Source organism: Penicillium antarcticum (assembly GCF_028974205.1).
Source record: "Penicillium antarcticum strain IBT 31339 chromosome Unknown utg000003l_segment0_segment0, whole genome shotgun sequence".
NCBI lineage: Eukaryota > Fungi > Ascomycota > Eurotiomycetes > Eurotiales > Aspergillaceae > Penicillium > Penicillium antarcticum.
This window is the reverse complement of record NW_026695301.1, coordinates 245361-271603: the sequence shown is the minus strand read 5'-3', so window position 1 is coordinate 271603 and position 26243 is coordinate 245361. Positions and strand designations below refer to the sequence as shown.

Here is a 26243-nt window from a genome sequence, read left to right as displayed (position 1 = left end):
TATTTGGATGATATTTGGTGAGATTCAAGACTGAATATACATGAATCATCTCACTGAGTGAATTTCACATCGAAATTCCCCATCCGTCAACGGGACTTGCTGTGTTGTCCAACTGTGCAAAGAAAGTTGGCCATTCGTTCCAATCAAAGGTATAGTTCTCAAACCAGGACAAGTGACCCGTCGCGTTTTGAGGCTCTTGTTGTATCGGTACCTGGTCCTGCATAGTCGTGTAGTCATTGTCACTGGCGCTTTGCCAAGTTTCAACGTGGCCGGCGTCTCCCGATCCACGCCTATCGATATTTCTCTCAATGAGTCCAAGGACAGAGCTGCACCGCGACGCCAGGGTAGTATGCTGTTCATAGTTCTTGAGAATGTCACGAGCCTGTCGCAGAAGGCTATCCAGGCGAGCCCGGGAAAAATGATCCACTATCCACGCTGACATTTTGGCTGCTAGTAAGACAGTCACAGCCATGTATACGTCTTTTGAAACCGTTAGAAACAGTATTTTGATCTGTGTATAAGATGACTCACATGAGACAGTATACCAATTTGATGGTAATATGTGGGCTTGTGTTCGCTCCGGCAAATTTCGTACGATGAAATCAATTATGTCGGCAGCGGCTTGGATGCAATGGATTTGGCATTGCGAGACAACATGGGGTAGTAATTGTTCATCTCTGTAAATACAGGCAGTTGTAGCAGTATCCAAATTATGCTGCTGGATTTGAAGGAGAAACGGCCTGAAGAGGAGGAGTCGAACACAGAGATACCTATAAGGGGGATGAGCTCATGTTTCAATTTTACAGAGCCATTGTACAAACCTGGCCCGTAAAACGTTTGCCTCGCGAATGATATGCTTGGTGGGCGTCGGGTCCGCCGTGTCCGAAGGTGATTGAAAGAATGGGTGGAGGCTACCCGCCCAGTTGTTCAAGTCTACCTCAAGTCTGAACAGACTAGCAAATTTATCAAACGATAGTGATGATGCCAAGCCTATTCCAGTGAGGCTTTTGTCAGGACGGCAGTCACTGGGGGATGTATAAAACGTTTCCAACACTTCACCGATGATGTGATGCAAATGACAGAACGATATATAGAAATTCACATTGGATGGCAAAGCTGGATTGTCAGAGCTGTCTACGCGTTCTGTAGAACTGAGTAGCAAGGATTCTAGTCCCTCTTTTGCAACAGCTTGAGAAACTTTGAGCGAGCAGCCAAACGTCATTGAGGCAATCCTAGGGGGTCTTAGTTTGGGAATGAGCACGAGGTTATCTCAACATACCTATCCATGATAATACATCCATTCCAAACCTGACGAGCAAGACCTCGTTCACGTGGGTCTCTGATAGCTTCAGTTGTTTCACGAAGATGCAAACCCAATTCTTGAGCGATATGAATTGCCATTCCGATGTTTCTGAAACATTTTTGAGGTACCCTTTCATGTTGAAGATATACCGCAGTGAGCAAAAGAATCTGGATAATTTCGAAGTTATAAATGCTCATCAGCTCGCAGGACATGAGTTGCTGAGCCCGGTCAAAAAAGACACTCGAGGACTCATAGCGAGAAGCAAGGGATTGACCCTGAGAGGCCACACATGATGTAGCAAATATGAGATTGAGGATGCAATGGAGGGCTCGCTCATTCATAGGCACTTCTCCATCCTTTGTCCATAGCGTCTCGTACGCACTTTCTATAGAAGGTCGGTCAAGCCATGGGTATGCGCTGTCCACATAGTCCCAATATGAATTCAGCATCTCATCTGCTATTTTCCTTGGGGGGATGGCAAACTGCATATCCGAGTCTTGTGCCAAGTGCCGTTTTCGTAATTTGGGTAGCTCCTTGGGTGGTTTTGTCAGAGCTCCAGCACCTTTATCTGTTGTACTATCAAAGAAACTTCTCGAAACTGTGGTTTTTTCAGTCAATGGTATGATGTGCGCGCCACTAGATGCACCGAACAGACTCCCGGTGGGTACAATCTCTTGGTAAGAGCGGGATTGTTCTGCGCGGGCTTTTGGAGAAGTTCTAGGCAATTCGTTGCTATCTCTTAACTGGCCTGCATCTTTGCCAATAGTCCTTCTGCAGTCAGAAAAGTCCCAATCATAGTATGAGTCATTTTGGATCAAGTGAGCAACAAGAAATGCTCAAGTAGGATTCGGGCTTGGGAAATTTCGGGCACTCACTCTACACCCAAAGGTGAGGCTTCCTCAGCTTCACGATAGATGCAAATCTGTTTCCTCTTCGAACAGGCACCACACACTAAATTGGAAATTATGAGCACTGTGTCAATCACATCATAGAGTTGACCTTTTGGCTAACCTGGTCTGACACCGTCACATTTTGTCTTTCTGGCCTTGCAGATGTTACAGGCTACGCTGATCTTAGCACGCTTTGCTTTGGGTTCTCCGGATTCCTGCTGTCGGGCCGGCTTGCCGATCTGGAATGATAGCATCATCTTGCGGGATGAAGATTGCTGGATTGAGAGCTCCCCGAGCTCTTTCCGAACGTTGTGTTCCCGAGGTCGGGACTTCGGAGCGGACCGGATTATGTCATCAGTTGTCCCACTTCAGTCTTCGGAATGAGATCCGACACTCCTGATTGGGAAATCTTCCGGTGACCGGAAAGCCGACTCGGGCCGTTGTAGTTATAGCTCCAACGTGATCATTTGACTGGTTTAAATGTACACACAGGCTACTTACCGGGGCTTCCGGCTGGCCTGTACCGAATATCAGCCAATTTCCCTTTTTCCAAGACCCACTAGGTGATGTAGGCAATGCCAAACTACTTAAAACGAATGCTGTAGCCACTAAACAAAGCTTTTAGCTCGCTCATCCAAAAACCAAATCACTAATTCCCTCTTCTTTCGATATTGACCTAAATTACCCAAAATGATTCCGCCTCCTTCTCTGGCATCTGCCACAGGTCGACTCTATTTCCTCGATGTTGGCATCTCAACCTCAGACCTGAATGGCCGGATCCTTACCTGTCAGCCCGATGGCTCCGATTTGCGCGAGCTCATTACACAAATCAGAACAATGCCTGATGGTATCGCTGTCGACAAAGCAAACCAACACATCTACTGGACGAACATGGGGTTTCCCTCTGCCAACGACGGAGGTATCCAACGCTCTGATTTGTCCGGAAGCAACATTGTGACAATTATCCCCAAAGGCTGGACACACACACCCAAACAGCTGGTCATTGCACCAGGATCAAAGAAGCTGTATTGGTCCGACCGAGAGGGAATGAGAATCATGCGGGCGAATCTGGACGGCAGTGACATCGAGCTGCTCTACCGGGCCAATCCCGGGAATACCAACAAGCAATCTTCCTTAGATTGGTGTGTAGGTATTGCCGTTGACGAGGAGTCCAACACTATCTTTTGGTCGCAGAAAGGACCGTCCAAGAGCAACGAAGGAAGAATATTTCGAATGGGCCTCGACTTAAAAACCGGTGAAGCACCTGGGAACAGATCAGACGTTGAGTGTCTCTTGGACAACCTTCCAGAGCCTATTGATTTGGAGTTGGACCACGCAACATCAACGCTATATTGGACGGATCGGGGTGATCCACCGTTTGGAAACACGGTCAATTCGGTTGTTCTTGCCGATCTGCCAGTGAGCGAATTACAGCCAAAGATCCTGGTTCGCAAGCTTCACGAAGGTATCGGAATCTCGTTGGACCTGAAGAATGGACGGATGTTCTTTGGTGACCTTGGGGGATCTTTGTACAGCTCCAACTTGGATGGATCGTGCAAAAGCACTTTACTACACGACATGGGAGGTGCGATAACTGGAGTGGCCTACGTTGAGCTGTAAGTAATTTGGACTTGAAACAAGGACCTCTGAAACTTGTCTGTCTCTGTATGATCAATAAATCACATTCCATACACACCTTATAATATATAATGGTCTACCTTGGACCCATCAAGATGATGTAATTTCCATCCCCCTTGTATAAACGTCACAGAAGTCATTTTATGCAGATGTATATGCAGATGTATTGAACTTAACGGAGTTTCTCTAGGAGCGAAAACATTTTGCTAGTTAAAGTGGAAGCTGCGTATACAGGAAAGCGGAGGGAGAGTATGTTTATGCAGAGAGATGCTAGGACGAAGCGCCTGATTTGAATTGCCAGGAGGAAAGTAGAGCTTTTACCTACCCCCAAAGCGTAAATATGAACTTTGAGTCTGCTTGCCGTAAAGCGATTATTGATGAAATACGGTGAGTTGTTCGAAACCATAATCACGACAATGTTCTGGAATTTTTTATCCCAATTCAAGAGTATCCAGGGGCTTGCCGGTTTAAATATAACCTCTAAAGTAAGCCATGCAAAAGCATATGATTTCCCAAGGGCATACACACTGGCCTTTTTGTGAATTTTTTCTCCTTTCTGTCATAAGCCAAATTAATGCTTCTTTAAGTGCAGGTGATGGTTTTGCATTGGCATGCGCGGATGCCCATTCCATCTCTGTCTGAGCGCTCCATTCTGATGTAGCACAGGGAATTCGAAGATGGATCTCACCACACACGACAGCGGGAGGATACTTATACACAACTGCCAATGTGTGACTAAAGCAAAAGCCAACGAGCTGGGAGCGGCAGCTGCATTTTGCTTTTGCCTAAGCACCCCAATCATTTGGGGTTAAGCTGATATCATTTTCTTTCATACCGATGGTTTGCAGGCACTCGATGAGCAAACCCTGGATGCATATCCGCGAAATTCTGCCATGGAGCAGTCTTCAAATTGTGTTGTGGGGAGAAGGGTGAAGGGCATATGAGGTTGAAATCACTCCTAAGAGAGTGTGAGATATCTTGTCAAAGCATGGCGGGATGGTAGAACAAACTCCGGAATAATCTCGTTATGTTCCCCAAGCGATATTTACGTCTTTCTGATATATTGTAGAAGGGCGAGCGTGAAGTTGTTTGATGGGGGGAGTGACAATCGGTGACAGACCCTAAAACATGGCCTCCAGCTGGAGCTGATGGTAACTAAGACCCAAATGATGATCCGTATCGTGTATCACCTTTCTGCTCATGGCATTCTGTGTCAAGTTGGCCGTTTAGCTCAGGGTTGTTATTGAATAAATGACATGGTATGAAATCAAACTCGCAAGGATCGAACTTCACGTATTATCGACTGGGACCTGCATGTGCGTTCTCTTTATATATACATTTCTTGGCATTTTCGTGGTCACGACTATTATGTGGAATTGCATGGATCAACCAAACTGGATTTGTCAATTATGGCGCCAGGGATAGTGTATCAATATAATCAATAATAAACGCTATGCAAACAAATAATCTATCAACATTTCGCTGTTTTGTACAACATTTGTCATTCACTTGGAAGAAAAAATGTTTCATATGCATCGATAATTCAGCGACTTCATCCGCTCACAATGCGATCCGGAGTGAGCGCCTCAGTTGGGTTGACAGTACCGTCGCCAGGGGTGACTGTGCCCTCGGAGGTAGAAGCGTTGGCATCTCCTGATTCTTTGGCTTCTTCCTTTTCGCCCTTGGAAACAGGCTTGGAACCCTTCTCTCTGAGCGCTCCAGTTTCGAATGCTTCCTCCGGCAGAGGACGAACATGGGGCTGGCAGACCCACCAAGGCCGTCCATATTCAGCAATAGTCGCTTTCGATCCTTTCAAAGTCTCGTTTGGTTTGGCCTCAAACTTCTCCGGACATGCTTCATACTCCTGGAGGCCACCTTTGATCGCTTTCTCTAAGACAGTAAGAGTATGCTCGAAAGCCGCCATGTCGCCCGGTCGTGATCTCGCAAGCGCATCGCGGACGTCAGTGTGAGTGGCAACCATGGGGCGGAGAACCTGGAACAGATGTGGCTGCATGAATCCAAGACTGGCAGAGTTGGGCCTCTTAACCTTGTCAGCTTTGCTGCGCTTTTGCTTCTTCTTAAGGGGACCGTCGTTGTGATCATTATCTTCCGTCTCGGGTTCCGCAAATTCGTCAACCGGGTCGGATGGAATGTACAGAGGCTTCCGTTCTGGGACAGGCTGCTCCAGGACGTATTTATAGATGATGTCGAGGTATCGTCGTAGAATGGCATCGATGCGGTAACCACCCTTGCCATCCCGCCCCCGCCAGTATTCTCGTCCTTCGCTTCCAACTGGGGGTGGCTTGCAAAAAATCGAAGGGTCTGAGAGGTTTCCTTCCGCGCTCATGACGCCGTCAGCACCAGTCGCTTCGAGGCATTTGTCGATGTCGTCGTAGTTAAGGATATTGCCATTGGCGAAGATCACAGTCTCTGAGGGTAGGTTGTCTCGGAGATAGCGCAGGTATTCCCAGTCTGCCAGTCCAGTCATGTGGCCCTTCTGTTCCCGTCTGCGTCCATGAACGGTGATAATGCTAGCGCCAGCAGAGAGAATCATCTTGGCGTATTCGAGGGTCTTTTCCTTGGTTTCTTGGATACGGAATTTGGCAGTGACGGGGATTGACAGCTCCCTATGCAAGCGGTTAATGAGCTTGTAAATCAGATCCCAATCCTCCTGGAGGAAAGATCCGTAGTGTCCCTTGCGCGCAATACCCTGAGGACATCCAAGGTTCAGATCAACGGCATCACAGTATGGTGCCACATGGCGAGCGGCTTCAAGAAACTCATCGGGGTTGTTTGAGCAAAATTGAACGAAGAGCGGGCGGTCGATCGCGGGGTTTCCATCGAGGTACAGATCTTCCTTCTTTCCTCCGATGATCTTGCGAGTGGGGTGAAAATTCTGGTTTCGGACGCGCTCTTGTTCGCCAAACAGCCGAGCATGGTACATCGGCGAGTATGCGAGCATTGGCTTGGGTTCGTCTGGGGGCATGAAAGATCGAGTGAGCATGCGCCATGCCTTTGTAAAACATTAGTGTTGGTCCATAATGCTGGCTTAAGATGACTCACAAATTCAGATCTGTCGACCATCGGCGCAACGACATATTTGGGGCTGCCAATGCTCTCGTAAAATTTCCTGCCGAACAGCTTTTCCTTCTGTGGAGTGGGTGCGGAGGTCTGCTCGCCGGATTGCGGAGGGGTGTCGGAGGCCATAGTGGAGGTGAAGCGGAAGGAGCGTCGGAAAATATGGCCCAGTGAAGGGCTAAAGTACTTCAAAATACCTATTTTGACAGCTGGAAGGAAAATCCAGGGACTGCTCATGGATCGCCTCGAGTCGCAAAACTTCAAAGTCGCAACTTTCTGAAAAGCGCATTATCGCGGAGCGGATATACCTTGGCCCGTCTTATCTTATCGTCTCTATAAAAAACCATATACAATGACTCAATGAGGACTACTCTAGACTCTTGATAGACTATTTGAAGTAGGTTTCTGATATGGGTAAAAATATATATCTAGACTAGAGATATTTTATTGTTGGGTAACATCGAGGTATTACCTGTACCATCCTTGGGATAAAATAAGGACTCGTGTTGTTGAACTCTCCTAGCTCTCTTTCTGACTTTGTTTCTGACCGTCTTTCTTTTTTTTCCCAAGTTTCTATAGACTCATCTTCTAACAACCACAGTGCAGCCACGAGCGTTTATCAACATGACCGACACAGAGGCCCTCTTTTTGCACTGCCTAGGTACGAAGCTATTGATAAAATTGATAGTACAATCCACTCCTTGCAAAATGTCTTCAGATACCTTCCTTCTTCTGAGGGCCGAACAAATCTCACGAATGATATTACCGCTTTTCCTGCAGATACCCGCCAGCTGGTCAATAGCATCTAGACTGGTCTTTTACGCCCTTTGCTTGGCAGGAGTCAGACTTCCTCGGTTATAGATGATGGTTCTTTCAATAATACCGACAGATCTCTCATTGATTCGGCTACAACCCTTAAACTTGCCTCCGTCGGGATGGAGGAAAGTGTGCCATAACCAAAGCATATGAGATACTGTGGGACTATCCTTCCGATGCACTCACTGCTCATAATATGTGCTGCCATATTTTACTTCGCGCTCTCGGTTCCTTGCCCAGCGAAGACAAATTATCTAATTTATGGGTTAACATTTTCGCTATTTCCCAAATGTGAGACTACATCTTGTAGCGGGATCTATAACCTGCGTAGACAATATGATCACGCTCCGGGAAGACTTCGGTAAATATTTCAAGACGTTTCGATTTGTTCTCGGGACCACTTCCACTCCACATATCTGTATGATGGAACGATTTCCTCATTCACCAACGATCCTGAGCTCATATTGCTCGAACAGCAGCAAAATTACACTCAAATTTTCCGATTCAAGTTACTCTTTAGCAAACCCGGTGTTTTTCCAATTCCATGTGGCAATTGGTAACATCTTGTCTTCTACCGGCGAAGGACAGGTAGTTCGAAGATTACTTCAAGAGTACGAAGATTTTCCCGGACGACTCGCTCAAAATTGCAGTACAGATATAATGAGTCTGCTCTCCGTTAGTCTCTTGTCCCTCCTATCTACCGATTGGAGCCCGCTTCCAGCCGAGATGCTCGATTAGCTGAAGCAAACTACAACAGAGACTGTCAAGACAGTCTCAGTTTTTGCACAGACTTATTATTGAAAAGTATCCGGCATCTTGTTTAAAAAAAAAACGTAAAGCATGCCAGCCCGCATTGGTGGCTTTCTTTAGGGCTGATCTCGAGCTCGCGGAGATATTATGTAATCTGATATGAGGCTTTCGAGAACCCGGGCCATTCAAACACAACACTTCAGATCTCATGAATCTGCACGCTACGATATCAGTATAACGAATTATGGTCCATTAAAAATCTCTACCTCTCATAGAATACCGTTTGTTTGGATCAAATCCCCGCAAAGCATTTCATTATCGACTGTCAACAATGGACGCGTCAACGGGAGCAGGAGGTAGATTCGCGAAATCTTCCCTTTGATCAAGTCTAACAACATGCTAGGTCCCTTGAGCTTTCATTTATCCGAAGACGGTCTATATGCTAGCCATGTAAGCGGCAAGGCCCTGGTTGTTCACTCAAAAGCGGCCTCGGAGCACAAGGAAGTCCAGATCGCAAGGATCAAAGAGACTGCGCTCAAATTTCTCAAATATTCTCGTTCACAAATCAAACCTGGTGCTATGACTGAAGAGGATTTATCCCGTCGGCGTCTTCTATCCGCGAACGATAGCAGAATTTCAGTCTGGCAGCTCAACCCACTAGAGATACTTGCCGAAATCGAAAATGTCGAGCCTGGCTCATTAGCCGTGGAGTTTGGTGCTGATGAGAATGAAGTGCTAGTGTTTCACTGCTGGAACACCAAGCTGAGCATCTACTCACTAGACACGGGCCGCAGTTCGGTGATTAAATCACCAAAACTCGCCCATCATCTTGGCTTTGGCTATCGACTTAAAACCAAACAGCTAGCCATTCTCCTCAAGCCAGAAACTTCCGATATCTTGACTGTCCATGAACCCCGATCTTACGAACTTCTCAACCGAACTGTGCTTCCCACTATCGATGCACAGGGTTTAAAATGGAGCCCGGATGGGAAATGGATTGCTGTCTGGGATATTGCTAGTGCAGGCACAAAGGTGCTGATCTTCACAGCTGACGGTCAGCTTTTCAGAACCTACTCCGAGCCATCTGGAGTGGACGACACTTTCGATTTGGGAGTCAAACAGATCGAATGGAGCTCTTCTAATCCCCAAACTGGTGTTTGTGAAACACTAGCTGTTGGCAAAGTAAATGGCAATATTGACTTGCTCCGAGCCCGCACCGTGAGTCTCACATATCAAGATACGCTTGATTTACTAACTAATTATGGCAGTTCTCTTCCGCTACAACCCTCTCGCACATCTTCCCACTCGACCAGCAAGCCCCCACTATGTGGCGGGAGAGATACATCAACGCAGATGGTGATGCCGAATACGCCGAGGCATCAAGCTCCTCTGCACTCAGCATGAGTCCGGAGTCGGCAGGGTCACCACGCGGTGTCTTGGTCATGGCTTTCAGCCCTGACGGGCATCTTCTAGCGACTGTCGATACGATGCGGCAGAATGTCGTTTGGATCTGGTCCCTCGAGGTTACTCCAAAACTCGCATCTGCTCTAGTTCACGAGCAGCCTGTTCGCCAGGTTGTCTGGCATCCTTCGACGCCACAACTCTTGATCAATACCATCACGAATACTCTACCTGCTATTCGATGGTGGTCACCACAGGATCATCCTGTTATTGCTCGTGTTCCCGTTGACCGGAGCGAAAGTGGGAAGTATGATGTGAGGTGGGAAGGTTCTGACGCTGATTCAGCGTTCTGGTTTGGGTCTGCAGAGGAATATGCCATTGGCTACCTGTCTGCTGGGGACAATGGTGTTGAGTTCGAATTGCTGAATTCAGTGAGCAGCAAATCTGGAGGTTGTGGAGCCAGCTTAAGCCGGTAGTCACACTTATGATACCTTGGGCAGTTTTGAGCTTATTTGAAATCACTATAACTAAGTCTTCTTTGGAAAACCGTAAGCCGAAAAATCTCATTTCGCGCTCCTGCATAGCCCAGAACATTTTATTCCATGTTGACACTCAATTAGATTTCAATGTCAGCTCTGCTAGCCGCTGCATCTCCAAATAAACATCTGCAAAAGAAAGCAATTAGTCCAAAACATTGACCCTCCGCTGATGACGCCGAAACTGAATCAGACTTACCTGCAACTTCCCACCTACTACTAGCAGCGTGTAACATATCTTCGCAAATAGACTTGCTCTCGTTATAACGAGGATTGCCCGTTTCCACTGCCATCCATAACATGTTAGACGCACAGGTATAAATGCACTGCAAGACCAATGGAGAAACATTCTCCAAGTCATGCGGTGTAAGACTCTGCTCAATTTCCCTGACACACGATACAACCTGGCCGCAGAGCTCCTTTGTCATCTCGATACTTTTCTGCATGCACTCACGCACACGTGGTGCAATCTCAGGGGCCATCATTTGGCTGTCTTCTATTTGCATATCGCAAGAGTGGTGATTTGCTAATTACAACAGGGCGCTGTTTGTCGTTAGTGGAGATTGGTATAGAACATGCGATTGAGGTTAGCGTTATCACCTGAAACATATTGCTGTCGCAGCATTCATGTCGCTAAGCGTCGCATCTTTCCCGGTAGCTGACAATTCTAAAAGAGACTTCAAAGACCGTGAGAGAATCTCGAAATTTCCGAGCACATATTCGAGGTCCATGGACGTGTCATTGCAGCGTCTAATGACAAGGCCGAGTAGATTAGATGCTTGCGCCATCCGAGCGAAGCCACTAACTGTGCTATTGGTCCCTGATGAGAGTGAAACACGTTCTGGGGACATCATTTCCTAGAATGGTAAGAAAGAATGTTAGATTCCAAAAAGCAAGGAACGCATCTTCGAGCCACTCACCACACGCGCTGCCTCTCTTCCCAATCAACCCAGCTACGGGGAGGTCCAGCCGATTGAGGTGCCAACTTTTTGTGTAGACCAAGGACAATACCTTGTCTCGCACAGTAGCTGATATTGAGGAAAGCTGCGGGGAAGATTCCGTGTCCCAGTTCATAGACAGAAAGAAGAAGCCCGGCTTGAACTGTGCGGAGAGTGATGACGCCTTTCAGCTCAAGCTCTTTGCTAAATTCTTTTGCCGTAGTATAGAATGTGGACGTTCTCGCAGACTGCCCGTATGAATAAGAGAGCTTCATACACAATAGCAAAAGCACAGTGTCCGCTTTCAGAGGCCCCGTTGTACTTTGAGTGAGTCGATTAAAGCGTAGCTTGCTCACGATTAGCATCCAAGAATGTATGGAAGAGAAATAGCGGAGCTTGAGGTTCTCAATCTCGACAAAGGTACCGACAAGAGATAATATTTCCGGTGGAGCGTAGACAGGGTTTGGATGGTTCGGTATATTGCAGGAAGACCAGACCTCAGAATCAAGATAAGATGCCAGAACAGATATATTTGCGATGGATGAATATTGGTTATAGTTGCTGTATGTTTCTACAATGAAAGCTGGGTACGGTGGTGGATTGGGAGACGATGCAATCAATTGTTCCAGCCTTTGGAGTCGACTGCGCAAATCGACAATCTCATCTTCTTGGCTGGGCTGCGAGGATTCTGAGTAACTACAGATTCGGTTAGATCTGCCAGTCAAGAATCGTGGCGTGAGTATAGCGGCTCGAAACATCGAAGCTGAAAACGTACCGAAGGCACAAGTTACAACTGGGTAAACTTTTGTCACAACGCCGTTTATTCTTTCTGCACGATGCACAGGCTCGCGAAGCGGTCATATCCATTGAATCCTCCATGGTGTTATGAAAAAGCCGAATTTAAAGATAGATGCGGAGTCGAGGGCAGAAGCGTGAGGGTTGAAGAGGCCGCAAGTACGAGCGGAGACTAGCGGGATGCCTGATCATTAAGTCCGATTGTTAAAATCCGACAGTCCGCACCAATCAAAAGCAATGAAAAATATGGGCGAAGAAGTTGAAGTGCGGATTTTGCGGCCGCAGCGCCCCACTAGTCCGCTAGTCCGCTGCTGACGTCGATGTATAGATTTGTTATGGCTACTCAATTGGACGGCTTTATGTATAAATGGGAGCAGAAATCACTTTAATTCTTTCATCTCAATTCACATCGAGTTTTCCAACCCTCTTCTACTATTTTACTTCTCCCTCGCAATGACCAGAATTTGGTTCATCACCGGCTCGTCTCGCGGTCTTGGCCTAGCTTTTACCGAAGCTGCTCTCAAAAATGGAGATTCTGTGATTGCGACCGCTCGCAAGCCAGAGCAGCTCAATCATCTGCTGGAGAAGTATGGCAGTGATCGCATCCTGCCCGTGGCTCTCGATGTCACAAACAATGACCAAGTCCTTCACGCCGTCAAGACAGGCCATGTCAAGTTCGGCCGCATCGACGTTGTCATCAACAATGCGTGATATGCCAACATGGCTGCCGTTGAGGACATTGATGTTCAAGACTTCCGCGCCCAGGTTGACGCCAATCTCCTGAGTGTAGTCTATGTCTCCAAGACCGTGCTCCCTATCCTTCGCCAACAAAAGTCTGGTCACATTTTCCAGGTTTCTTCTCTAGGTGGACGTCTTGGCGCCCCTGGTCTTTCGGCCTACCAATGTGCAAAGTGGGCAGTTGGTGGTTTCTCGACCGTCCTGGCCCAGGAAGTTGCACCCCACAATATCAAGATCACCGTGCTCGAGCCTGGAGGCATCCGAACCGACTGGGCTGGCTCATCTATGCAGACTCCTGTGGTGAGTGAGCCTTACCAGCAGACTGTCGGCGCTTTCATTGAATTCTTGCGGAGCTCTTCTGGAAGCGAGCCGTCTATTCCAAGCAAGATTGCCGACATCGTTCTCAAGTTGATAGATGAGAAGGAGCCCCCTCTACGTCTCTTGATTGGACCTGATGCTGTGGAGTATGGAGGCAAGACTGGCGAGGCACTGACTGCTTCTGACAAGAAGTGGCAACCGTTGAGTCTTTCTTCGTCCTGAAACAAAGGTGTTTCTTTGGATAAATTCTAGGGCTACATCATTCCTGTGTAAGATAATTTTCATAGAAGCTTGAACTCTTTGTGATGTCCTTGATTTAACGGTCAAACTAACCGATATTAAGAATATCAAGAATATCAAGAATATCGATGGGGTCACAATGGAATATTTGCTAAGGCGATCACTGCTGACATAATCTTGGATAACCTCGCGATAAGACGATAAGGGATCGGCGATACTCCGCCTTTGACACCTTCTTTTCCTCCTTCACACTCTGCGAACTCGTCTTTTCTAAATCCTAATTCCTCCAGAACGAGAAATCTCGGCTTCCTTGACGCGCTAATTGTGCGCATTGCACTGCTGGTGCCGATCGTGCATTGCCTTGCAGCTCCGGGCTCCAACCCCCGCATTCCGCATCGCAGGGTAGCTCAGCACCCCCGACCCTATTCACCGATTAAATTCTGAACCCCTAGGAGGATGATACAGGCTTGACTGCAGATACCCAATTTGTGCCACTATTTGTTCAACCGGGATCTGTACCGCTTGCTTCTTGGTCGAGATCAGCACATGCGGATGTCAACAGTCAGTCGCCGTTAAATTGAGCTCGTCCAGTTCATTTTGCCATCTTCCTTTGTTATTGCGGATAATCTGACGGTTCACAAGTCCGCTCACCCCTGTTAATACAATCACACAGTGAGTATACCACCCATTGCTATGTTCACACTTGACTTGAATTTTAACCCCCCGCATCTAGATATTTGCCGATCCAATGGAGGTAAGAGTCTTCCGTTTTGATTATGCCATACCCAAACGATCCCCTCGCGTATACTGCCCCAAGTCACCCTCATGCTATTCTGTGAAGCTTGGCTGCCCCGTGCCGCTGCAGCCATGCACGGGCCGTTGTGAGACTGCTGCTTGGTTCCGGGCACTTTTTCTTCCTCGGCAGATAAAGAAGCCCCGAAGACCTTTCCAGGCTGTCAAATGGGCTTCTGTAATAAGCAAATAACTGCAATCTCCAACCTGTGGGTGTCTGCTATTGTTGCTATCTGGATGTGTTATCACAAGATGGGACTGTACTGAACCCCAGGAGCTCCCTGGATATTGCTCAACAGCCTCAGCCTCAGCTCGTTCCTTTTCTTTTTCTGTTCCCCCTAACGATCTCAATGTGATTGGGCTCACTGTCTGCCCAATGCAATTTTTGTATCCTGACCTCTGTCATCTTTGACCTGAACCTTTGGCTTCACACTTGTCTTTCGTTCTTCTATTTGCTCCCAATATGCACGGCCCTTTTCATTGATCATTCATGTTTCATCCACCAATTGGCCGCAAGAGTCGACCTCATGCTCCTTTTCTTGGGCGTCAGGTCGACTTCTTCGCATCGCGTGACCATCCATGGCAAAAGGCTGGCGCAGAGCTAAGTCTTGTGAACAATTTACAGGGAAGCAATCAAGTTACGACGTCCACTCAGGCCAAATCGGCCGAGGTGCCGAGCACCAAAGGCCCCGATGCTAAACCCCGTCTCCTTCTAATGGGACTCCGCCGGTATGTCCTTCCACCACTTCTTGAATGAACGAGAAACCGACTTTTCTTAGGAGTGGAAAGTCATCCATTGCGAGTGTGGTCTTCCACAAAATGCCACCTAACGAAACCCTATTCCTTGAGTCTACCACCCGGATTCAAAAGGACTCTATCCAGTAAGTATTTTATATAGACTCATTTGTACGTTCTCTGTCCACCTAACATCTGCAGCTCTTTTATGGATTTCCAAGTTTGGGATTTCCCCGGTCAGCTCGAGTATTTCGAGTCCAACTTTGATCTCGAAGATATCTTCGGCAGCCTGGGCGCCCTAGTATGGGTCATCGATGCCCAGGATGATTATCTGGACTCGGTCGCGAGACTTAACCGCACCATCTTGACCGTGCAGCAGTACTACCCCGGAATCAATATCGAAGTATTCATCCATAAGGTTGATGGATTGTCCGATGAGTACCGCACCGACACTTTCCAGGACATTGTGCAGCGTATCTCCGATGAGCTCAGCGATGCTGGCTATGAGAACGCGCCCGTCCACTATTACCTCACCTCAATTTACGATTACTCTGTCTTTGAGGCATTCAGCAAGGTCATTCAGAAGCTTATCCCAAACTTATCCACCCTCGAGAACTTGATCAACACCCTCGCCAACAACTGCGGCTTTGAAAAGACTTATCTGTTCGATGTACTGAGCAAGATCTACATCGCATCTGACACCCGTCCTGTTGACATGGCGTGTTATGAAATGTGTTCTGACTACATTGATGTAATTGTCGATGTCTCTGAGCTTTATTCATGGGACCACCCACAGCGGAAGGCCTTGGGCGATCAGATCCAGGAGGCTGAAAGCCATGTGGTATTGCACGATCAGACCATGATTCACCTGATGGAGATGAACAAGTATGTACCTGTGACCCGGGTGACTCCATATATCCAGCTAACATGTCTTGCAGATACCTCTGTCTAGTCTCTGTCATCCGCAACCCCGAAGCAAAGGACAAACGGGGTTTGATTGATATGAACTGCCGCACTTTCCAGGACGCCCTGAATGAAGTGTTCTCGCGTAGCTGGGAGCAGGAAGAAGCTGCCCAGCAGGAAGCGGCAAAGAAGTGAGATATGTGAAACAGATATATTAAACCCCCTGCGAGTTCTTAACTTGCTGGAAATGACCCAGATGGGAAACGAGAACACATTCTCGGCGATTACGATGCTTGATTTCGGTGAAATCCAATCGAGAAATGAAATTCAATTGTATCGTCTCAATGCGAGGGCTTTTGATGTTCTCCGTAGCCATAATTGTTCTGCGCCGTAGAAGAGCAGAGCGCAACCCCAGTATAGGATACCATCACGTTTGTAGACAACACCATGTCTAGATGCAGCGTAAGCCCTTACAACCCTAGCCCTCCTCCCGTCTGGCCCCATATTTTACTCCATATATCGGATGACAGGCAACTAACTAGCTAACCATGCGACGATATACTCTTGCGCTAAGACACAGTATGCCCGAGGGTTCATCAACATGACAAGTCGGTTCGTTAGTCATTTAGCTGACTAGTTCATGCATGAAGATTCCCAATGTTGTCAGAGATTAGAGGAAGCTCAGCACTAGCCACGGATAAAACCTTCTCACGTTCCTTGGAAGGGGAGCATGAGATATATATAGCCGTTCAGGCACGGGATCCAGCACAAGATGCTTAAATTATAGCACTGTATTGTCATCACCATCCAATTGATTATATGTGAAGAATCTAGAGCCCGATTCTCATTAATGTTAGGGATACCTATGTTATATACTTCGATCGTCGAGGATCTCGAACCCCAGATTTGTCAGCGGCTCTTGAGCCCCAACAACAACATTTCAGATGGTCATCTAACCTCACTCCTTCATTCCCACAATTAACAAGGATGCCAGAACTCCGCCATCGACAAACAGCTGCAAAACCTGAAAAGGTAGAGTCGCCGCAGCGCAGACGGTCATCCGACAATGACAATGATGAAGGCCGCGGTATAAGCTTGCTGGACATGATCCGGGTTGTTGTGACCCTGATCGTAGCTTCCTGTGGTCTGTCTTACTACATGACCTCGACCGAGTCCATGCTCTGGGGATATAGACCGTGGTTCACACGGTGGCCAGTGGTGAAGCAGTGGGTGGTACGCACATCCCCTCACAATTTGATCCCCCACAATATGCCTACAGAAAAGGAAATCAAGGTGAAGAACAAGAAAACTAATGTATACTCGATGAAGAATGGCCCAGTAAACCTCACACCAGCTCAATTATCCCTCTACACTGGGACAGACGCTACACTACCCCTCTACGTCGCCGTCAACGGGACCATCTACGACGTCTCCGAGAACCGAATGATCTATGGACCGGGTGGGAGCTATAATTTCTTTGCTGGGCGCGATGCCACGCGCGCTTTTGTGACGGGCTGCTTTAAGGATGATCTTACGGCTGATATCCGGGGCGTGGAGACTATGTTCGTGCCGGTCGATGATGTCGTTGATGAGGCTATTACATCTGCGCAGAAGAAGATCCGTCGGGAAAAAGAACTACGGACTGCCAAGGGGAAGGTCGAGGCCACTGTCCAAAGGTGGCAGAATTTCTTTGCGAATCACAAGAAGTATTTCGAGGTCGGAAAGGTGGTTAATGGGACTGTCGAAGGAGAGGAGTGGCCGCTCTGTGCAAGTGCCGAGAAACAGCGACCGAAGAGAAGTGCGATGAAGGAGGAGTCGTAGACTACTTTGTATCTGTATCTGCATCTGCATCTGCTAAATAGTCGAGGCCAATTCAAAAGCAATCTACGAATCGGATCACGAAGTTCCTTTCAAGAAGTTTTGTAGATTTTTTGATTCAGTTCGCACTACTTGGAGTAAACCAGAAGTGCGAATGTTCCACACTCTTCGAGAGTCAGACGTTAAACCACTATGCATCACGCCCAGCCGAGCTTCCCATGGTGAAATGATATCATTCGTAGCAAGGAAAAAGAGAACCGCGAGAGAAAAGACGAGAGACGAGACGTTTACTCGGCGGTGACGGCGCGGGCTAATCAAAGTTAGTATTGTGGCGTCGAGGCGGGGTATGGAATCTGGGAACGTACTGTAGATGTTCATGCTAGAGTGACCGACAACCTTCTTGATCTGACCGTTGGCCTCAAGGTCAGCAAGAGCAGCGCGGGCAAGGCTGCCGTTGATCTTGAGACGGTCGACAAGGGTGGCGACGGTGATCAGACGGTAAGACTGAACATCCTTCTGGAGCTTCTCGGCGGTAGGCTTGTCGAGAACGACGGCGTGCTGGGCCTTGTCCTTGACTGTAGGCGAAATATAAGTCAGTACACTGTTCTGTCGTATCCCACGATTCCTCTGGTCGATGGATCGCGAATCGTCACGGTCGCATGGATGGAAGTTGCGTACCCTTGCCCTTGGACCACTTCTTCTTTTGCTTCTTGCCACCGGTAGCTGCTGCGGGCGCCTGATCACATTTCCATTAGCTGTGTTGGTTGGTATATTGGGTTCTGGGTACTCACCATTTTGATGTTTGGGTGGATGTTCAAAGGAAGAGAGCGACAGCCAGAAGCCGCTCAAGTGCGAAAATGCAGTGGGGCGTGACTGAATCGAGCCCTAAGCCCTTGGTCGGTTAGTGTCGGTAATTTGATTGGTGACTTACTGATTATGTCATGACTCGATGTCATCCATATTTCCTGCCTCAGGTATCCGATATGTTCAACTCCTATGAACATCATCCCCTTGGGAGTTTCTAGTTTTCGTTGGAAAATTATAGTAATTGAAGGACTTTGCTTGATACTCAATTTTGAACAGATGTCCTTTTTCCCTGTCATGTAGACAATGGATACCAATCGCCTTGAATATCATTATCATTTGTGTCTGAAGCTAAGAACACACTGGCTACGTCAATTGTGGATTCATGGAGAAGAGTATCGAATCCACATGTGTTTCTACTGAGCTTTGGGAAAAGTCATAGTGAATGATGCTTGAGGCTCCTTTGATGGCCTTGTTCCGAGCCAAAGGACCTGGAAGATGGTTAAACGGCCTTGTGATACGGTAGGGCAGACTGGACTCGCGCGCATCTAAGAGTCTCTGATCTTCATTCAACTACAGGTTACAAGGCCATTCATAATTCTCTTTGTTCTTGATGTAGCTCCCACGTTTTGAGCCGCAGACCATGCTATTGTGGCTGTCAAAGGCTTTTGTTTGTAGAAAGGTTGAACGGATTCGAATCGACATGGCACTGCCAGCTTTCTGGACTATTTAATTGCCCTCGTTGCTCTACTTTCCTAATTATCACAATCATCCACATTAACATCCACATCATCATCATCATCATCATCATCATCAATTACTACACTATCTATAAAGACAAGAACAAACAAACATTCAAACTCATCCTCTAATCTCAGCCATGTCTGAGCAAACTGAGCGCATTGAGCATACCGGGCATGCCGAAATGGAACCGAGTATCTTTACCAGCAAGGGAATCGTCGTTCTGGACGACCCAATGGATTACTGTGCGGTTCACCGACGTAGAAAGTAATCTAAATGATGAAGGAATACTGATACTCATGCTGCTTAGGATTCAAGACAAGCAAGCTCAGGTCAGTCTAACCTGTCTTCGTCACTACTGTAGGTGGTGTATCTCGGTTCCGGTTTCAGTGCATGGGCCTTTTGTTATTCCTTCGGTGCTACGCAACGGACAGATATTGCTGAATGGCCTTATCACAAAGGCCTAGAAGACTGAGCTTGCTATAAATCGGCCATTCTTCAACAGTCTCACGCGAACAATTACTAACGGACTCTGATTGTTCTCACTGTGCTTAATCCATTTCATGCATTTAGCATGTCGCATAAACTAGCTTGGTTTCAATTTGCTTCAGTTTATTATTTCCATATTTAGTTCATAGGCTCGTAGTTCCGAAAAGTAAAAGAATCGTCGAAAGATACCAGGTCATTTGAAGCTGAAGGCTAGGAGATGTTCTATATCCTTCATTCTGTCATTATAATACGAAAAAAATGCTTTTTGTTTTTAGTATCGACGCTTAAGCCGCAATCATTCGGCCATGTCCATGAGAGTGGGCATGCTTATGGTCATGCTTGGGACCAAGGTGCTCGCTAAGACGGTGCTTACCTTGCACTGGTGCCTCCTCCTCTTCCTCTTCTTCCTCAGCCTCAAAAGCAGGCCACTCCTCCCAGCCATCTTCCCACATTTTAGCCAATTTATCACTCTTCTCCTCCCTGCTAAGCTTCTTGTTCTTCATCACCTTCTCCCACTTCTTCATATCCTTGTCATCAAGAAGACACTCATCAAGCAAAGCCTTAATCTTGTCCTCGTCAATGCCCTCGCCAATAAATACAAGTTCCTGGCGCCGATCACCCCAAGGCCCTTGGAAATCATCCTTGATGGATTGCTGCACATCCTGGTCTTCAGGCCAGGCTTCATCAGGAACCTCAGCGAACCAAGGTCCACCACAGCCGACTGTCATCATACCGCCTGCTTGGCTCCATTCGCCGAATTGCCATGGGCGAGTGGTCAACCAGAAGAAGCCTTTGGAGCGCAGTACTGGTCCGAAAGCTGGGTGTGCTCGCTTGTTGTTGAGGATGTCGTTTGGGTCTGGTTGGTCGAAGTCTTCTACTGATTCACTGTCTGTGTCCATTGCGTCCTCATCTTCCTCTTCACCTTCTTCCATTTCGTCGTCGTCTTCTTCTTCTTCAACTTCGTTGTTTTGAAGAATGATGAACTTGTCATGGAGAAGCGCGAAGATACGACGGGGGTGGAATGGTCGACGAGCCGTGTAAACGAAGTTGTTGATGCCATATCTGTGAAAACGTTAACGAATGTATAGAGAAAAGGTGGCACAAGGAATACTGACTCGAGTGTCTCCGGTTTTGGCGCCATACGATCACCGTTTCCAGTCTTTTGCATAGTCATCTCGTGCAAACTACGAAGCCAGCCAGCACCGGATGCAGCACGAATAAAGTCGAACTTGTTTGTGTCGATGATCTGACGAACATCCACTTGCGAGTAACTTGATTCGAGAATCTTTGCATCTGGGTTCAACAGCTTCAGCAATTGCATGATCTTGTCTCGAGTGGCTTGGTCAACTGTCTCGACCTTGTTGAGGATCAAAACATCGGCAAACTCGATTTGATCAACCATGAGATCGGAAATTGTACGTTCGTCTTCAGGGACGATTTCCTCTTTTCCGTATCTATCAGAAAGGAACTCTGTCGTGTCGAAACTGGAAAGCAGGTTGAATGCGTCGATGACAGTGACTGTTGTATCCAGTCTGGCCATGGTGTGTAGGCCGCCTAGTTCCACGCTATATCAGGCATGTCAGCTTGTTACACACGGGCAAGGGATGGTATCCAAGGACGTACATTTCGTTCAGAATTTTCTTTGCATCGGCATCATTTTCGGCAGCAATTTGACCCTCGGCCTCCAACATGGCTGAACTGAACTCGGCTGTGAAGGTCTCGGCGACTTGCATCGGTTCACTAATACCAGTGCTCTCGATGATGACATAGTCAACCTCGTTCTGCTTGGTCAAATGTGCCAATTCAGATAGCAAGTCCCCTCTGAGGGTACAGCAGATACATCCGTTTTGGAGTTGGATGAGTTTCTCGGTTGTTTGGGAGACTTTGTGGTTTTGAATGAGAGCAGCGTCGATGTTCAGACTAGTGCAAGGCACAGTAAGTATTTGGTCTGTGATGGTCATGAAATTGTGTACTTACGAGCTCATGTCATTTACAATGACTGCAACTCTCAGCCCATGGTCAGGGGATTTGAGGATGTGCTTGAGGAGCGTGGTCTTACCGCTTCCCTATACAGGTGACATTATTGTTAGCCATACTTTCATACCAATTGAATTTGAATCATACCAGGAAACCCGAAAGCAGAGTCACAGGCATCTGCCGAGTCTTAGGTTGTTCCTCGGGAGTTGGGACAGGATAGGCGATGCCATCTTTTCCAGAATCGATGACCATAATGACAATGTTTCTCAGCGTGTGTACCAATTGAAAGAGAAAGAAAAGGGTTGAAAGATCAGATACTCATGAGGCTAGGGTATGCTACACTAAACACCTTGCGGGCAAGTCTTTTTATCTCTTCCAGGACATCGTCTCCAAGTTCCTCATCCCCTGACGCTGTTAGTTGCACTTACTATGTAGTACAGATATCAATACAAGTCCCTCAAGGTGGAATACATACCAGTGGGGTCATGTCCAGTCCAATGAACAATAGTATGCCAAGTACTGATGATAAATGCTGCATTCTGTGTGGCTGGCGTAGATAGTCCGCAAGGTACCTAATTGACGCCGCTGACTTTCACGGTCCTCATTTGACGATATGGTTTTGAAATTTAGTATTAGGTCTTCTATGATTGGACTGTTGTGTATTTCATGGAGGCTTGTCTTGGTAAAAACGGAGTATATGGGGTTGGTGGCCCGATGTAGGGCTAGAGAGAGCTGGCCTGGAGAATGCACCACATGTGTACTTAATTGCAATTCCAGAAACAGGGACCCAAAGCTATATCAGGGGCTATCTGTTTGAATCAAGAGCCAATGCTAAAATTTTGGCCAGTACACAAAAGCCTCCAAATGAGCATACCGCTTCCTGCACTGTTTTCGCTCTACTTCGGCCTCTCCTTTTCACCCCTTTTAGTTCACGTTTGAATGTCTCGAACTGAACATACATATTCCATGGGCTTGGGGATGTGAAATAAAATAAGGCTATGACTTTGGCACCATCAACTAAGCAATGGTGTTGAGGCATCCCATTGGACATGTTCAACCCCTGCAATCGGTAGCCTCGGTGATCAAATTATAACCCCGAGTCTCTCAATCGGGATAATACAATCATGCGAAAAGGGAACCCAACACACCTTCATTCTTTGCTCTACTCAATATGTATATAAAAACAAAATCAGGCCAAATCCTTCTGCATCGGCGTTCGGCCCAATCAAGGGCCGACATATCCAAGTCGCCTCCGACGACAAAAGCGCAATGAAGGAGGAACTATAAAAGAAGCAAGATATCCCTCGAGTGAAGATATCAATTACACTCAATTTCCCAATCCTCAATTACAGACTCAATTGCATCTCATTGCATTCAAACCCATGATATCATACCCACGATAAGATCCATCAACAAACTCCGAACTTGACAACCTCGCCCAATTGCACTTCAGTTGTACCCCAATCCCACGCCAATTATCCCCAAAATGAACATCAACCTCGATTTCGGCACCTACACAACACCCCTAGCTCTCTTCGGTCTAGCAGCCCTAACAAAAACAACCTACACCTATACGCGCCAAGCAAGCAACTATCTGCGCCCAAGCACACTTCGCACACGCTACAATCCCACCTCCACAACCCCAAACTGGGCCCTGGTAACCGGCGCCACAGACGGAATAGGCTTCGGATTCGCGCAGGAACTATGCGCGCGCGGGTTCAACGTTATCCTGCACGGGCGCAACCGCCAGAAATTGAATGCGCGGAAGGATGAACTCGCTGCCGAGTATCCGGATGCGAAGCTTGGGATTATTGCCCGTGATGCTATGAGGCTTGGTAGGGATATTGATAATGTTGATGGGGAGGTTAGGGGGATTATCGCTTCCACTGAAAATGGAGGGAAACTGACTGTTCTTGTTAATAATGTTGGTGGGGAGACGAAGCCGTCGACTCTTCTCAAGGAGTATTCTTATGAAGATGTTGAGGCGACGATTGCGCGTAATGCTACATTCGCGATTCAAATTACGCGTGTGCTTGCGGCGCAGTTGGAGGAGAGTGCGCCGGCGCTTGTTTTGAACGTTTCTTCTGTTGCTGCTTTTGGGTTGCCTTATATCAGTGCTTATTGTGCTACCAAGGGGTTTGTGGATTCTTTTACTATGTCGCTTGGGGCGGAATTTCGGGCTGAGGGGAGGGAAGTTGAGGTTATGGCATTGAGGGTTGCTGAGGTGCGGACTGCTGGGTATGATGTTAAGAGTAACTTGTTTGTTCCGGAGGCGAGGGTGCTTGCTGGGGCTGGACTTGATCGGGTCGGATGTGGGCAGCAGTTTGTGTGGGCTTATTTCTGGCATTGGTTGCAGGGGTTGTCCTTCGATATCTTGCCTAGGTGGGCTTTGTTGAAAGTTGCTTCGATGAAGCTCAAGGCCATGAAGGTGCAAGAAGATGCTAAGAGGAAGAGCAGCTGATTTGTGTCTTGTCCATTGTTGATAGTCAGAATGTACACGAGATATCTGCATTGAAAAGGACGGCATTAAGTAGTCTATGGAACATCTAGAAGCCAGCCTGGGACCGCTCACGATCACCAGGGCCATGCAGGCCTGCGCCGAGGTTCTCTGTGCACTCGGTTTGCCAGTTCTTCGGTGTGAACTTATCGACAATTGACTTGAAAGCATCCAGGGTACAGAATGTCTCATCGCCAGGCAGGTGGTTCTCAGGCTTGGCAGCGCAGCCGGGAATAGTGACAGGGCGGTCATTATAGCGGAGGCGGACATAGTGGTTCTGAAGAGACTCACGGGAGGAATCGGAGAAGGACGAGATAGGTGTGCGTGCTGTGTCGGAGGGGGTGGGTTGCTTCGGTGCGGACTTACCGAACAGCGAGGAGAGCACGCCGGGCTTCTTGGAGACAGGTGGGTTGGAGAACTCCTCAAGCATAGTTCCAGCGTTGGAGTTGGAGCTAGGAGCCTGAGAGAAGAGCTCGACTGCAATAGATGAGGTGAAAGGCGGCCAGGACTCGTTCTGAAATCCACCAACACTAGATAGAATAGCTGCGAGGGTGGTGTCGTGACACCCGCTCATGGCGAACTTGATCGCCTTGCCAGCCTCGGGGTTACCAGAGGGAGCACTCTCACTGCGCCATCCACCTTCGACAGCAGTGCTGACCATACGGTCAACAACATCACCCATGAGAGCACCAATACCCAGCTTACGGTACTCGGCACTCTCACCGTAACCGGCAAACCACTCCTCGACCGAGATACGGTCGAGAACAGCACGACCCTTCTTGTCATAGAACTCAGATGGAAGTTTGGTACTTGGCCCATGGGCATCAGTGGCATTGATGGTATCCATGATACCAGAAAGACGGGGGTGAGCATCAACAGCAACCTTAGGCGAACCCTCGGGCATGTACTTAGACCAAAGGCCGTTCAAGTATGCCATTTGTTCAGAATCGTTCCCTATAAACATTATCAACAATCATCCGCCATTAGAACCAGCCAATCAAGACGTACATCGTTCCGCGGCGCGATCGGCAAAAAGCCGAGCCAGCTGTCTGAACCGTTTGCAATTGCCCTCATTAGGGAAAAGAGTCTCCTCGTTAACCTGACGGGCAACAATAACAGGAGGTGGGAAGTTGAGAGTGCGCGCACTTGCAGGATACATTCCCCAGAACGCCTCCTGGAGCGACTCCAGAGCGCGGGGGATCGGCGTAGCGCGCAGGTACATGTCCTCGGCATCGGACTTGATCTCAGGCATGAAGCCAAGCTGATCGACATACAGATGGCGTAGTCGTTGTCCGAGAGCATATGTAGTCTCGCGGCCCTTGTCTGTGAGCTCGCCGTGCAAGCTTTCAATTGGAACTCGTCAGCATGGCCGCACCCGGACCTCGGTCTCCGGTTGAAGAGCTCTCCCTGGAAGATGTACATACCACATAGCCTCAATTTCCCCTCCTGGTCCCGGTGCTACCACCGACTGATCATTGCTACCGAAAGCTTCCATTTTCCGGCGCCATTGGAATCCATTCCATGATGAGAGGTCTTTGTTGCTAGATGCCATCTGCACCATACGTCTTGCGACGCCACAGTATGGCCAGTCTGATGGTAATCAGTTCATTGTTCCTTATATCAGATTGGGAGGTTCGCATACATGGACTCAGGCCTGTCTTGGAGCAGTGTTAGCGGAGACCGTCGGAGATCGGGATTGGGTATCAAAGCATACATTTGTGAATCGGGAGGAAACAGGTGTTCGTTCGCCTGGGCTCGGTTAGTGCTGTTCTTTGGAGGTGTATTTGGATCTGGGAACGAGCTTCTCACCATGGCGAAGGAACTATGCTGGTCAGCCGCGGTCATTGAATCAATTGGGGTTCGGTGCACGTACAACCTGGACTAGCCGGAGATTCAAGCTCTCGGGGTAGAGACGAGCGAGCTCATCTTGAGTGTATGGCTCCCGGGGAATGAGAGTGGTCATCTTGACCAGTTGGAAGTAGGTATGAAGTACCTGGGTGGTTTACAAAGTGTACGGAGGGAAGTCCGGGGAGTATGAGTGTCTAG

The 26243-nt window shown here is 47.9% G+C and overlaps 12 protein-coding genes across 12 annotated transcripts; 6 read left to right on the top strand and 6 right to left on the bottom strand.

The window, feature by feature from the left end:
* Positions 1 to 64: 64 nt before the first annotated feature.
* Positions 65 to 2450, bottom strand: N7508_002817 (uncharacterized protein; the record flags this gene model as incomplete). Its single annotated transcript, XM_058460883.1, has 6 exons — positions 65 to 480; positions 532 to 770; positions 822 to 944; positions 1280 to 2074; positions 2179 to 2254; positions 2315 to 2450. 6 exons carry the CDS (start codon positions 2448 to 2450, stop codon positions 65 to 67), a joined length of 1785 nt encoding a protein of 594 aa, XP_058321460.1.
* A 433-nt stretch (positions 2451 to 2883) lies between these two features.
* N7508_002816 (YncE family protein) lies at positions 2884 to 3813 on the top strand (the record flags this gene model as incomplete). Its single annotated transcript, XM_058460882.1, has 1 exon — positions 2884 to 3813. The coding sequence occupies one exon, from the start codon at positions 2884 to 2886 to the stop codon at positions 3811 to 3813; it is 930 nt and encodes a 309-aa protein (XP_058321459.1).
* A 1570-nt stretch (positions 3814 to 5383) lies between these two features.
* Positions 5384 to 7038, bottom strand: N7508_002815 (tRNA-dihydrouridine synthase family protein; the record flags this gene model as incomplete). Its single annotated transcript, XM_058460881.1, has 2 exons — positions 5384 to 6844; positions 6895 to 7038. The coding sequence occupies 2 exons, from the start codon at positions 7036 to 7038 to the stop codon at positions 5384 to 5386; spliced, it is 1605 nt and encodes a 534-aa protein (XP_058321458.1).
* A 1768-nt stretch (positions 7039 to 8806) lies between these two features.
* On the top strand, positions 8807 to 10352 carry N7508_002814 (uncharacterized protein; the record flags this gene model as incomplete). Its single annotated transcript, XM_058460880.1, has 3 exons — positions 8807 to 8831; positions 8879 to 9693; positions 9744 to 10352. 3 exons carry the CDS (start codon positions 8807 to 8809, stop codon positions 10350 to 10352), a joined length of 1449 nt encoding a protein of 482 aa, XP_058321457.1.
* Positions 10353 to 10488: 136 nt separating this feature from the next.
* On the bottom strand, positions 10489 to 10894 carry N7508_002813 (transcription factor domain protein; the record flags this gene model as incomplete). Its single annotated transcript, XM_058460879.1, has 2 exons — positions 10489 to 10541; positions 10612 to 10894. 2 exons carry the CDS (start codon positions 10892 to 10894, stop codon positions 10489 to 10491), a joined length of 336 nt encoding a protein of 111 aa, XP_058321456.1.
* A 1704-nt stretch (positions 10895 to 12598) lies between these two features.
* On the top strand, positions 12599 to 13423 carry N7508_002812 (Bcboa17; the record flags this gene model as incomplete). The annotated part of the gene is made up of 2 exons (XM_058460878.1): positions 12599 to 12838; positions 12881 to 13423. The coding sequence occupies 2 exons, from the start codon at positions 12599 to 12601 to the stop codon at positions 13421 to 13423; spliced, it is 783 nt and encodes a 260-aa protein (XP_058321455.1).
* A 1300-nt stretch (positions 13424 to 14723) lies between these two features.
* Positions 14724 to 16066, top strand: N7508_002811 (GTR/RAG family Ras-related GTP-binding protein; the record flags this gene model as incomplete). The annotated part of the gene is made up of 4 exons (XM_058460877.1): positions 14724 to 14962; positions 15013 to 15114; positions 15170 to 15853; positions 15907 to 16066. 4 exons carry the CDS (start codon positions 14724 to 14726, stop codon positions 16064 to 16066), a joined length of 1185 nt encoding a protein of 394 aa, XP_058321454.1.
* Positions 16067 to 16858: 792 nt separating this feature from the next.
* Positions 16859 to 17692, top strand: N7508_002810 (putative heme/steroid binding domain protein; the record flags this gene model as incomplete). Its single annotated transcript, XM_058460876.1, has 1 exon — positions 16859 to 17692. The coding sequence occupies one exon, from the start codon at positions 16859 to 16861 to the stop codon at positions 17690 to 17692; it is 834 nt and encodes a 277-aa protein (XP_058321453.1).
* Positions 17693 to 17751: 59 nt separating this feature from the next.
* Positions 17752 to 18521, bottom strand: N7508_002809 (40S ribosomal protein eS25). Its single transcript, XM_058460875.1, has 4 exons — positions 18481 to 18521; positions 18368 to 18425; positions 18055 to 18264; positions 17752 to 17999 (listed from the first exon to the last, which is right to left on the bottom strand). Exons 1-4 carry the CDS (start codon positions 18481 to 18483, stop codon positions 17977 to 17979), a joined length of 294 nt encoding a protein of 97 aa, XP_058321452.1. The 5' UTR covers positions 18484 to 18521; the 3' UTR covers positions 17752 to 17976.
* A 1486-nt stretch (positions 18522 to 20007) lies between these two features.
* N7508_002808 (uncharacterized protein) lies at positions 20008 to 21952 on the bottom strand (the record flags this gene model as incomplete). Its single annotated transcript, XM_058460874.1, has 5 exons — positions 20008 to 20785; positions 20839 to 21288; positions 21347 to 21643; positions 21701 to 21789; positions 21848 to 21952. The coding sequence occupies 5 exons, from the start codon at positions 21950 to 21952 to the stop codon at positions 20008 to 20010; spliced, it is 1719 nt and encodes a 572-aa protein (XP_058321451.1).
* Positions 21953 to 23186: 1234 nt separating this feature from the next.
* N7508_002807 (putative short chain dehydrogenase/reductase) lies at positions 23187 to 24161 on the top strand (the record flags this gene model as incomplete). Its single annotated transcript, XM_058460873.1, has 1 exon — positions 23187 to 24161. The coding sequence occupies one exon, from the start codon at positions 23187 to 23189 to the stop codon at positions 24159 to 24161; it is 975 nt and encodes a 324-aa protein (XP_058321450.1).
* Positions 24162 to 24246: 85 nt separating this feature from the next.
* N7508_002806 (putative acid phosphatase) lies at positions 24247 to 26160 on the bottom strand (the record flags this gene model as incomplete). The annotated part of the gene is made up of 7 exons (XM_058460872.1): positions 24247 to 25151; positions 25206 to 25540; positions 25622 to 25787; positions 25840 to 25855; positions 25912 to 25946; positions 26007 to 26019; positions 26071 to 26160. The coding sequence occupies 7 exons, from the start codon at positions 26158 to 26160 to the stop codon at positions 24247 to 24249; spliced, it is 1560 nt and encodes a 519-aa protein (XP_058321449.1).
* Positions 26161 to 26243: the final 83 nt, after the last annotated feature.

Bases quoted from the DNA above. Each gene is read 5' to 3' on its own strand.
- N7508_002809 (XM_058460875.1), bottom strand. The intron at 18,265-18,367 runs GTACGCAACTTC...TTTCGCCTACAG, and splicing joins GAAGTGGTCCAAGGGCAAGG to TCAAGGACAAGGCCCAGCAC. The intron at 18,000-18,054 runs GTACGTTCCCAG...AACTTTGATTAG, and splicing joins CTCTAGCATGAACATCTACA to CCCGCGCCGTCACCGCCGAG.